Source organism: Mesocricetus auratus, unplaced genomic scaffold, assembly GCF_017639785.1.
Source record: "Mesocricetus auratus isolate SY011 unplaced genomic scaffold, BCM_Maur_2.0 Super-Scaffold_100676, whole genome shotgun sequence".
NCBI classification, from domain to species: Eukaryota; Metazoa; Chordata; class Mammalia; order Rodentia; family Cricetidae; genus Mesocricetus; species Mesocricetus auratus.
Genome location: NW_024429266.1, coordinates 56,408,778 through 56,421,188, shown reverse-complemented (window position 1 = coordinate 56,421,188; position 12,411 = coordinate 56,408,778). Strand labels below are relative to the sequence as shown.

General features: G+C 52.1%; 1 protein-coding gene across 4 annotated transcripts in view; it reads left to right on the top strand.

The window, feature by feature from the left end:
- Pik3c2b (phosphatidylinositol-4-phosphate 3-kinase catalytic subunit type 2 beta) overlaps positions 1-12,411 on the top strand; it is a 62,760-nt gene that overhangs the window by 34,862 nt on the left and 15,487 nt on the right. For all 4 annotated transcript variants that reach the window (XM_040737456.1, XM_040737457.1, XM_040737458.1 and 1 more), the window contains 9 exons: positions 3,459-3,626; positions 4,061-4,172; positions 5,524-5,666; positions 6,814-7,002; positions 8,391-8,484; positions 8,613-8,707; positions 9,233-9,413; positions 10,361-10,468; positions 11,072-11,164. In XM_040737456.1, coding sequence (XP_040593390.1) covers positions 3,459-3,626; positions 4,061-4,172; positions 5,524-5,666; positions 6,814-7,002; positions 8,391-8,484; positions 8,613-8,707; positions 9,233-9,413; positions 10,361-10,468; positions 11,072-11,164 — 1,183 coding nt within the window. The remainder of the gene's footprint in view (positions 1-3,458; positions 3,627-4,060; positions 4,173-5,523; positions 5,667-6,813; positions 7,003-8,390; positions 8,485-8,612; positions 8,708-9,232; positions 9,414-10,360; positions 10,469-11,071; positions 11,165-12,411) is intronic.

Genomic DNA, 12,411 nt, shown 5'->3' with positions numbered 1-12,411 from the left:
GCTAAGGTAAGGCTCCAAGTAGAGTGCTTGACTAGCTTATACAAGGCCCTGAGTTTCAGCTCCAGACAAACAAAAACCACACCTAAAATCTCAGCACGTGGGAGGCAGAGGCAAGAGAATAGCTGTAATTTTGAGGTCAACCTGGCTACATAGCCAAGTTCTAGGTCAGCCAGGAGATCCCATCTCAATGCATACAAAAAGAATCGGGCAGAGGGGGCATGGTTTGTCCATTATGGATAGAACTGGGAAAAGTTGCCTAGAGGGAGGAAGAATGGGCCTGGAGTTGAGGAGTAAGGCTGTTTCCAGCTCTCTCTCTAATCCTGCGTTTTCTCTAGCCTGTCTGCCTCAGCTTTTTAACCTGGAGGCGGGTGTGGCACTGAAGGGAAACAGGCAGGTTGAAAATGTTGATAACCACCAGCACAAGATGGTATCATTTACCATTTATTAAATCAATGATTTGGTTTCAGGAAAGAAAGCTGCAGCCATAGAAAACAGAAAGGAAATGAGGGGTGAGGGGACCTTGAGCATGGCATTGCAGGTCTTTGTCTCCCAGTGCCTGTGCTGTACCCCCTTGATGCTGCTCCCCGCCACCACCCAGCATCACTTCCCCAGGCCAACTATATCTGTGTCCTCATTTGCAAAGCAGCAAATGCAACTTAAAAGTGTGGAATGCAGATCACAGAGACAGAAGAGTGTCCCTAGGGAGGTCAAGGATGCTTAAATAGAGAGGCGGAGGGTCTGGGTATTTTATAGATGGACTAGAGGGGAGACAGACCCTGACGTCACACTTAGGTCATTCTAAGAGCAGTAACAACGTGCAATGGCCACTAACACTTACCAGGATGAGAGAAACTCTCTGGAGACAAGGGAGCTGCATTAAGTGGTCCCTGAGAAGCAGAGCATGGTGCTCAGGGCTGTAATACGAGCATCCAGGAAGCTGAGCAGAGCTGCTGTCAACTTGAAACCAGCTTGGACTATGTAGTGAGACCATCTCAGTGCAACCTGGGTTCAGTGCAACACTGCCAAAGCAAAGAGCCTTCGAGTTTCAGTAGTCCACGGACACTGCCCATCCTCACTAGATGGCTGTCTAGCGGCCGGTGCTGGGGACCTCTCCCCGGACAGAGTCAGAGATAATGATACGAAAGCAGCCCAGTCCTCCATGTGGGCTGTCTTCCACGCTAAGCGTGAGAGCTTGATCCTCGGCCCTGCCCTCCCTAATGTCCCAAGTGAGACCTCTTAGCCCTTCTTCATGAAATCTTCTTCGTGGGGGAGAAGGCACCACACTGTGGTCAGGGCTGGACGTTGGGTCAGCATCTTCAATAGATGATACTGTAGACAGACAGCTTAGAATGGAGGAGACTTGAGGGCTCAACAAGATCTTCAAGAGTCGTTAGGACACTAAGAAAACTTGCTTGGTGGTAGAATGTTTACCTAGATTCATCAGTACCACGAAAATGACACAAATAAATAGGAAAGTACCTGGACAGGTAAGCATGGTGGTTGCACACCTGTATTTCAGCACTTAGGAAGCTGTAGCAGGAGGATTGCTATGAGTTCAAGACCAGCCTAAGCTAAATAACAAGACCAGGGAGGGAGGGAAGGAGGGAAAGGGGGAGGGGGGGGACGAGACCGAGAACTTAGGCCAGCATCTAGTGCTTGGTAAATGCTCACTCCTTCACTGTCTTCATCTTAGCACCCGAGCTTTGGTCTTCTCAGTTCCTGTTTCTCTGTTCCAGGTGGCTGAAGGTGACTAATGCATAGAAAATATTTGTGTGAACATACTATCTATGTCATGGCACCCAGTTCAAGTGTAATAACTAATGCCACACAGTTATTGTTCCTGCTATAGTCCCTGCTTCCCACCGTGAACAGATCAAGCTGTGAGTTCAGTTGCCCAAGATTGTGTGGCCAAGCTAGAGCCCCAGCACTTTCTCTGGAGGAGGCAGCCCCCCCATGTTCTATGTTGAATTAGGGCTCACAGAAAGCAGAATTTCTCAGGCAACGAGAAGAGTCAGCTGTCCAAGAGAAGTTGACCAGCCCCAGGCAAAGGGTCCAGGGGGCCATTTCGGAATCCCATTTGGAATCCTGAGAAATGGGAGGCCTTGCTTGCTCCTCTGTATTATACTTTCAGTCAAAGTATCCCTCCCTCTCTTCTTCCCTTCCTCCCAAGATAGGGTCTCATGCAGACTCAGATGTTGGCCTTGAAATTCCAGCAATACTCCTGTCTCAGCCTCCCAAAGACTGGGATTGTGACCAAACCACGTGTCAGTCTTGCTCTGCTCTTCCCTGATGTGTGTGACCAGACCAACTCCTCTCTCTGGCTATGGGGTCAGCTGCTTCTCCCTCCCACTGTAGCAGGGTAGGGCATCTGCTCACTCTCAAAATAGGTCCAGGAGCCCTGCTCTGTCACCTCCAGCCAAACCTAGCCTGGCATATCCGTTGGCTGCTGAAGGGGCCCTAATTATAGCTGTGGGGCCTCCAGGGTAGAAGCAGCTGGGGCAGAGCAGGATTGTGCCAGCCTGTGGCTGTTCGGTGCCTCCTTTGAGTGGAGACTTCCCCCAGGAGTGAGGGGCAGTGAAGAGGGAGGTGGTCTTATCTGAAACCTCTGACCTTTGGGGCGGCTGCCCTGCCTCTGTGCCCTTTGGGTGTAGAAGCAGCTGAGCCTTGGGCCAGCCAGGAGGGTGTGGCAGTGTGGACTTTGGCCCAGGGACAGCTTCCGGGAAAGGTAACCGGGTGGGTCTTGGTTTTCTTTTCCCCAGCCCCCAAGCTCTAGCCACCTCCCCACACCCAAATCTCCTTAGCCTGAATTGGGAGGGTGTGGCCAGTGTAGTCCAGCCAGGTTGGACCTGAAGAACATCTGGCCTTGAGGAGTGCTTGCAGCTTGCTTGTGTCCTCTTGCCTTTGCCTGTTGCCTTTTTCAGTCCCAGGGAACTCGAAAGTCCCCTTCTCTTTCTCCTTGGACTTTGAACTTGTGTGGGGGTATGCCCCTGGGGCTAGGAGAGGGGTCACAGACAGATGAGAGGGCAGTGCGGGGGAGGGCAAGGCCAGAGAACTTGGTACTTCTTCCTGGCGACTCCGGGATGGCATTGGGGAGGGAGAGGGACTATTGAGTTGAGAGGAGGACCAAGGAAGCGTTACTGACCCTCTGTGAGAAAGGGAGCCTGGCACAGGACAGGATGGGCGGTCACCTGGACAGTGACATGGCGTTGGCCAAGCAAGTTCTGCCTGGGCCCTGCCTGGAGTCAGGAGTTCCAGAGACATCTCTGTGGGTTTCTGGAAGAGCATAGTAGGAACACCAAGAAGGAGTCCTGCTTACTCTGAGACCTGTCCTGGTTCTGTGGGAGGCTAATCCAGGAACATATGTGACACCTGAGACGAAGGCGGAATCTCTGCCTTACTGGACTTCCCAGGTCCCCCAGCCGCAGAAGCCTCTTAATTTTGGTTCCCTTGTTTCCTAGGATTTGCTTTCCAGTGCAGGTGAACAGGCTGCCTCGGGAGACACTGCTGTGTGCAACACTCTACGCTCTGCCCATTCCACCTCCTGGGAGTTCCTCTGAAGCCAACAAGCAGAGAAGGGTGCCTGAGGCCCTGGGCTGGGTCACTACCCCTCTCTTCAACTTCAGGCAGTATGTGAGCCCCAGGGGATCAGCCTCTGGCCTTGGAAGGGAACTAGGGGGGATGGAAGGGAACTAGGGGGGGATGTAGCTGGTTGCTACACTCAATGCCCCCTGGGAAGGGCTGGCCACATGGAGCTCACTGTGAAGTTCAGGGGCCCTCAGCCCTAGTAGAGAAGCCAATGCACAGGACTAGTGGCCAGGACTACTGATGGAACCTGGTAGGTGGGGGAGGGGGCATGGGAGCTTTCTTCAAGGCCTTCCTACAGATTAGAAGTAAGAGCCTTGGTCTATGGGGAGAATCAGAGATAGGAGAGGGGAAGAGACTTCAACTAGAAAAGGTCTGGGGACAAGAGAGCAGCAGAGAACCCCACACATACACACGCGCGTGCGCACGCACACACACACAGTGGTTGTTGACTCATCTCGCTTTCCTTCTATCTCAGAGTCTTGACCTGTGGCCGCAAGCTTCTGGGCTTGTGGCCAGCAACACAGGAAAGCTCCAGTGCCCGTTGGAGTGCACCTAATTTCCACCAGCCAGACAGTGTCATCCTGCAGGTGAGACCCAGCCTATCTCTCCCATCCACCTATTACACAGCGCCAAAGTCAACTTCCAGGCCCCCATTGAGCTCTAGGTAGGAACTACAGACACAGGATGAGCTGTGACTTAGCACCCCAGGGCATGAGTGGAAAGTGTCTGTCCCCATTTCACCTCATCCTCTTTTTTTTTTTTTTCGAGACAGGCTTTCTCTGTGGCTTTGGAGGCTGTCCTGGAACTCACTTTGTAGACCAGGCTGGCCTCAAACTCACAGAGATCACCCTGCCTCTGCCTCCCGAGTGCTGGGATTAAAGGCGTGCACTACCAACGCCTGGCTTCACCTCATCCTCTTAAGTGAGGTCTGAGACCTTCTCCCCGCAGGGCTCCCCCTCGGTTTGAGCCCTCATCCTTCTAGGCCTTACCCAGTCAGGTGCCTTCCCACTAGTCACTCAGGGCACCAGAGGAAGGGAGAGAAACTGGCTCAGTCCTTGCTCTGATTCCCCTTTCCCAAGCCCGTGAGATGTTGTGGTATGAAGCAGAGAATAGCGGAACTGACAGAAAATGGGAATATACAGAATGCATGCTTCCAGAGGCAGGTGTTTTTGTCTTGTCTCTGTGCCCGGGGCTTAGAGAAAAACACCCCATACATGCCAGGGTGCAGTGTGCACTTGCAACAAGTGAGAAGAACTCCTTGGAGAGCTGCGTCTTTCAGCTCTGATGCCCATTTTGGGAAGGATATATATTTCATGGTACAGAGCAAATGATCACATCCCTAGAGTGAGTAAAGCCTTCATCGGAGGAGCGCTTCCATACAGGCTACAGTGCCTCTAGGACCACACTACGGGGTCCCCAGAGGACCATACTACGAGGCCCCCAGCTTCAGCCTGGGTCTTCTGAGAAGTTTACCCTAGTAATATCTGTTCAGGGTTTCCGGGGATGGGGTGGGGGGACTTCTCCTGTCTTAACTGTCAGCAACTCAAACCAGCCTGCTCTCCCTTGTCCATGTCCCCTGTGTTTTCCTTTTTTGAGGGGAAGGTGTGAATGAAACGGCCTCTCTATGATTCCTGACTGGCCTAGAACTCACTGTGTAGATCCCGCTGTCCTCAGACTTAGAGCAGTACTCCTGCCTTTCCGAGTGCTAGGATTCCTGGCTTAATCCACCATGCTAGGCTCCCTATGGTTTCCTTTCCATTTTTGCCAAAAGTTACACCTGGGACTTTGGGGCTCACAGTGGACATGTGGGTTATTTCGGTCAGAGCCTCAGGGAAGGGGAGGAAAGATCAGGGTGTGAGAGAGCAGCTGGGGATGCAGAGCTGCCTCCCCCGATGCTGCCCCTCCATGCGTCTCCTGCTTCTCTCTCCCTACCCCAAGATTGACTTCCCCACCTCGGCCTTTGACATCAAGTTCACCAGCCCCCCTGGAGACAAGTTCAGCCCCCGCTATGAGTTTGGCAGCCTCCGGGAGGAGGACCAACGCAAGCTTAAAGACATCACGCAGAAGGAGTCCCTATACTGGTGAGGCCCAGGGCACCTCCATTTGTGACACCATCTGTCCATGTCTGCCTGGCCTTTTACCCCCCAGTCCCTGCCCTTGTGCTTAAGGACTGGAGGCAGTCAGATAGTCATTGCCACCACATAGGCAGAAGGTGGTGACAGCCCCCAGCCCCTTCCCTCAATGACCCTAGGGAGAGTGTGGGTAGGGCAGGCCAGGAAATGAGGTCTGAGAATGTCCAGCCCTACACTGGTGACCTGTCCCAGACACAGCTACCAGGAGGATCAGAGCTGTGCCGCCACTGCCACCCCAGAATCACATCTCCCACGTGTTGTCTGGTGGGGCAGCTGGGTGCTGTCCTCACCTCCCTACCCCCACCTCTCCTGCCCCTGCCCTGCCACACCAACAGCCTTTGCATTTTTCTGGTCACATTCCAAAAAGGATCAGGTGTCTTGGCAAGCTGGCAGCTCTTAGGAGTAAATGAGTCCGGGCTGATCTCATCCTTGGGGCTGCTGTGTCCAAGGGAGAGGGAGGGGCGAGAATGAGGAGAGTCGGGGCTCTTACTCTTCAGCCGCCTCTCTGGGCCCTGCATAGCTCTGTGCTTATGCTGGGTTGGGGAACAAGAGATGCAGACCTCCCTGCCCCCACCCCACTCCTGACCCCATCACTTCATTAGCCCCTCAGCTCCTGTCTCCCATTAGACACCTGATCTCAGGCAAGTCCCAATTAGCTACAGACCCTTTAAAGCTAGAAGTCCCAAGAGGCCTCTCAGCCATCCAAACCCCGACAAGTGTTGCTCACTGCCCTCTACTGGCTCTACCCGGGAGTGGGGCCCTCAGGGCATCCCCTGGTCTGGTGTTACTGGCCCTCACTTTTAGCTTCAGTCTAACACATGTCCCTGAGATGGGATCAGAGCTGAGATCTGGGCCCTGCTTTGCAAGCTTAGCTTCACATTGCAATCACCTGTGGTCCTTTTAAAATACCCATTGCTTAGTTTCTGGAGACATTCTGCCTCAGTTGGCATTGGCCAGAAGTCACCAATAGCCCCTTAGGTGACTGATTATACTGTGCGGTGACTTTGGGAAGCCACTGAACGGTCGTGTGTGGAGCCATTCCCTTGGGATGTAAGGTCTCTCTACCCTCTGGCTCACTCCCCCCCTCTCCTCACAGGCTCACCGATGCTGACAAGAAGCACCTGTGGGAGAAGCGCTATTACTGCCACTCCGAGGTGAGCTCTCTCCCCCTGGTGCTGGCCAGTGCGCCCAGCTGGGAGTGGGCGTGCCTGCCCGACATCTATGCCCTTCTGAAGCAGTGGACACACATGAACCACCAGGATGCCCTGGGGCTCCTGCATGCCACGTGAGTTGTAGCTCCTACTTGTCCCAGCCCCGGCACCACCAGCACTGACAGGCCAGCTTGGGGAAAATGGTGACGCAGGAGGATTCATGGGTTTTCTAGTTTCTCTTTGCTTTCCCCAGTCTCGCGCCTGTGAGTACCCCCATGTGCAAGTCACCTGGCTCCCACCCCTGGCATTTCGCACACATGCTTTATTAGGTGTCTGAGTGCTGTCCTGTGCATCCGGCACACATCATGACATTGTAAATATTCCGGCATAAACTTTTCGTTAAACAGCTTTGGTTTTTGAGACAGGGTCTCATGTAGCCCTACGTGGCCTGGAATTTGCTTTGTGGACCATGCTGGCCTTGAACTCACAGAGATTCAAAGATTCAGAGATCTACCTGTCTGCTGCCTTCGAGTGCTGGGATTAAAGGCATGGGCCACCATGCTCCAGTTATTGACAGAGCTCAGGGTTCCATTTTTTTTCTTTTGAGGCAAAATTTACATATAAGAAAATGCCCAAACTTCACATAATCATCCATAGTTTCAACAAATGCCTTCCCTTGTATGGCCCAAACCTTTACCACCAAGTTCTAATGTTAACAGTCCTCCCTTATCTTTCTGCCAAAGAGTTCTTGGGGTCATGGGGCTCCCAGTCTGAGCTGCCTTTTCTAAATTGTACCCAGGCAATTTCTTGCTATCTCAGTAATCAAAGTGTATCTGCCTTTGGAATTTTTTGAGGCTACATCTTTGCTAATCCCTGCAAAACTCATTTCGAAGGTTGTCTATTGGCTTATATAACCCCCCACAGTTCTCTATTGCTTGCCTGGCAGGCCTTGTATTGTAGGATGTTACCAAGAAAACATGCTTCACCCACTCAAGGGTTCCTTCACCGTAGGAATTTCTGACACAGTGGGAGTTAAGGAAGAGCTTTGGGAGTGGTGGGGAGGATTTTGTTCTATTTTCTTTAAAGTATTCAAGGAATAAAAAAGGGGTTGGTGGCGCATGCCTTTAATCCCTGTACTCGGGTGGCATAGGCAGGTGGATCTCTGTGAGCTCGAGGCCAATCTGGCTTACAGAGCGAGTTCCAGGACAGGTTCCAAAGCCACAGAGAAACCCTGTCTCAAAAATCCAAAAAAAAAGAAAGAAAAGAAAGGCCATTTTTCTGTTCCTCCCTGCCCAAGGGAGACTGTCCATGGACCAGGGGTGGGGAGGGTGGGGGGGTGGGAGGATGGGGGGCTGGGGTGTAGGGCCATCCCTAAGGACTGCTATCCCAAAGAGATGCGGATCTGGGTGGAGGTAGGACTTTTCCTTCTCTATGCCTCTGACACCCACACATAAAATTTGGTGGCTCACACCTCTGAGTCACAGCCTGCAGTAGGGATTGTCAAGTCTCTGAACTCTTGCAGCTTCCCGGACCAGGAGGTGCGGCGGATGGCCGTGCAGTGGATCGGCTCGCTCTCAGATGCCGAACTGCTGGACTACCTACCCCAACTAGTACAGGTGTGAGGACTTGCAGGTCCCCGCCCCAACCCTACCCTAATCCTCCCGCGTCTACCCAATATCCCAGGGACAGTAGTCAGTGTAGATCTCAGTGCTATTAAGCCTCGTGTGTGCTTTCTTCTGAACAGGCCCTGAAGTATGAGTGCTACCTGGATAGCCCCTTGGTGCGCTTTCTCCTGAAGCGAGCCATCTCTGACCTGAGAGTGACCCACTACTTCTTCTGGTAAAATCACATGCAGAAAGAAGGGAGGTTGACAGAGTCTTTAGTACAAGAATAGTTCCCCTACGGCAGGCAAGAATGGGGTGCTAAGAGACCAGGCTCCAGTGTGATGCTGATCTACCCTGTGGCCTTGGTCTATGGTGTCTTTCCTCAAAGGGGGTCTCCATTCACCTCCATGTAACTCAGGGGAGATCATCTAGATCCCCTTTCTCTACCCACCCATGGCAGAAGTATAAAGTCAAGATGAGTTCAGCTAGGCAGTGGTAATGCATGCTATTAATTCCAGCACTCAGGAGGCAGAGGCAGGCGGATTTTTGAGCGAGTTCCAGGGCAGAGAAACCCTGTCTCGAAAAACCAGAAAAAAAAAAAAGAGGGGGGGTCTCAAAGCCCGGGAAGATGATATTCAGAGTAGATTTCCCTCTGAGGTGGGGGTGGGCTTTCTGAGTTGCAGCAGAATATAACCCTTTCCTCCCTGGCTCGATGCTGTGGCTCCTGAGTGGCCTGACTCCCCACTGCCCTGCCTTGCAGGTTACTGAAGGATAGCCTCAAGGACTCTCAGTTCAGCATCCGCTACCAATACCTGCTGGCAGCCCTGCTATGCTGCTGTGGCAAGGGGCTGAGGGAGGAGTTTAACCGCCAGTGCTGGCTTGTCAATACCCTGGCCAAACTGGCCCAGCAGGTCCGAGAGGCCACCCCATCTGCACGCCAGGTAAGTAGGCTAGGCTGTCTCTATATCTAGCCGAGGCCTGTATAAGTAGGAGTTCTCTTCTCAGGCACCCTGAGCAGCAGACTGGAAAGTGGTTGTCTCCGGTTTAGAAACGAGAAGGGGGTGGCTGTTACCTGCAGGCCATAGGCAGGTAGTGGTTCCCCAAGCTGGCCACAGCTCATGCATGTGCTTTGTTTGACTTGTGAAATACTAGAGTTCTGACTTAGCTATTTGCCTTCATTGCTGGGCAGACTTGTGTGTGCTGTCCACGGCACGAGCACACTCAGCAGGCGAGGGCTAAGGTCCAGTTGGTCACGTTTCTCTGTGGGGGAGCCATGGCTCACGACTGAGGCAGGTGGCAGGAAAGGGGCACCTTTATCTGTTTGTGGGAAGGCACTCTGCCGCACCAGCAGTGATTCCGGTTTCTGACATTTAAAACTTGGGAGATCTTTATCTGTACCTCTGCATCGGCGGCTTCTCTTAGCCAAGCCGGGAAGGACTTACTCCTTGGGATGCCCTCCATTCTAGGCCTGCTTCTTCCCTTCTCCTGGCAGCCTTGCCTCTGTAAAAACTCAGGTGTGCTTCTTGTGCACCAAGCAAGTCTGGGACCCAAGTGGGTGATTGTCCTTCCCAAGAGTTTCTCATGGGGACTGGAGAGATGGCTCAGCGGTTAAGAGAGCACTGATTGCTCTAACACAGGTCCTGAGTTCAATTCCCAGCAACCACTTGGTAGCCCACGGCCATCTGTAATGAGATCTAGTGCCCTCTTCTGGTGTGCAGGCATTCATGGGAGCAGAATGTTGTATGCATAAAAAATACATCTCTAAAAAAAAGTTTCTCAGAAGTTGTCCCTGGTATTTAGGCCCCTTCCTCTGGGATAGAGATGCCTGGCTCTGGGTGGAGCCTCTGGCCTCTCACCTCATCCCTGCTTTTCCCCACTCCCTCTGAAGGGCATCCTTCGCAATGGCTTGGAGGAGGTGAGGCAGTTCTTTGCCCTCAATGGTTCATGCCGTCTGCCGCTTAGCCCCAGTCTGCTGGTGAAGGGCATCGTGCCCAGGGTAAGTCACTGGTAGGTGTAGGACTTCAAAGAATAGAGAGCAGTTGGGGGGGGGCCTGCTTACCCTGTCTTAGAGAGGAGGGAGGAGGGCAAACAGGTTGGCTCCTTCGGCTTGACTGTGTGGACTTGGCCAACAGCTGCAACTGTGTGTAGGGCAGAAGAGGGGGTCAGAGGAAGAAGCTGGGGAGGGTGGTGATGGCAGCTCTTAGCTGACTGCCTCGACTCACCGTCCAGCACCGGTCTTTTGTTGGTTGTTTCATTCCATCCTCAAAGTCTTCAGCACGTGGTACTGTTATAGAAGTGTAGGACGTGGGATTTACCAGAGGTCACAAACTAGTAAGCTGCTACGCATCGAGGGGAAGAGAGTGGGTGATCAGATGTTAGAGCCGTGGTGCTAGTAACCTAAGCCAGGACGACAGAAGCAAGGAAAGGGACGTGGACTTTGGGTTCCTGAGGAATCTGGGAGATGTAGTAAGCATGTCCTGGGAGGACCAACAAGAAGAAGGTAGACAGCGTCTCGAGGACCCAACGTAAAGAGGTCATTTTCCTTCTTGGGTGTGGACCACCCTGACATTAGCCACTGCCCTCTCTACTGTACATACAGGACTGTTCCTACTTCAATTCCAATGCAGTCCCCCTCAAGCTTGCCTTCCAAAACGTGGATCCCCTGGGTGAGAACATCCGGGTCATCTTCAAGGTGAGAATGCTTTATTCAGTGGGGTGTGATGTCATATGCCTGAAATCTCAGCACTGAGGAGACGGAGGCAGAGGGAGTGCCACGAGGCAGGCCAAGGCTATGTAGTGACCTCCAGGGTAGGCTGGGCTGGATATTGACACTTTCCAAAAACAAAGCAAAGCAAACCCCGTCTTGGAAAAAAAACAAAGGCAAAACCAATACTTTACTCATGCCTGGTAGGAGTGAAAACAGTAGAGAGGAGAGAATGTTGAAGACTGAGGAAAGGCCTGGACTGTTCCTGTTTTCCTCTTCTCCTCCCCCCCCCCCCCATTGCTGGGGATTGAGCCTAGGGTCCTGAGCATACTAGGCAGTGACTCTACTACCACTGAGCCACATCTCTAGTCCACTCACGTAACTTTTTGAATATTGAAAAGACTATCAGGTAAAAAGGGATTTTGATAAATTCTGTGTGGCCCCAGAATGCTAAGAGCAGGGTTAAGAGAAGCAGAGGCAACTGATAACTCAGAATATGGGAGCACTTTCTGGGAGGCAGGGCTACTCCCACAATGCCATGGGTAAGGTGATGATTGTATTCTAGTAGAAGATGGGGCTGGCTGCTGGAGAATTTCTCCGAGGTGCTCGTTAAACTAGATGAACTTCATGTTTTCCCTCTGACTGGCTCCTCCGAGGTGGTAGGAAAGAAGTAAATGAGAGTCTCAGAGTATATGCCTGGGGGGCTGGCAGGCAACGCGCACCTGCATGGAGCTCAGGAATAGAACGTGTGCTTAGCATTCACGGGGCTCTTGGTTCAAATTTTAGCATTAAAAAAGTAAAATAAATGTATTCTGTGACTAGAAGCTTACAGCACAAGTTTGCTGTATACTATATTTAGCTTCTGATCTGGTATAAAAATTTTTGAAAGGCCTGGTGAACCAGACATCATGGTATGTATCTATTTCTTTTTTTTTTTTTTTTTTTTTTTTTTTTTTTTGGTTTTTACGAGACAGGGTTTCTCTGTATTGTTTTGGAGGCTGTCGGTCCAGCCTGGCCTCGAACTCACAGAGATCCGCCTGCCTCTGCCTCCTAAATGCTGGGATTAAAGGCATGCGCCACCACCGCCCGGCGGTATGTATCTATTTCTAGCACTCACCAGCTGAGGTAGGAAGATTGCTGGTCAAAACCTGGGCTGCAGACAAAGACCTTGTCTCAAACAAACAGGCCTGTTGATCAGGAGGGTTTCTTGCAGAAAAGGAACCATAATTCAGTTC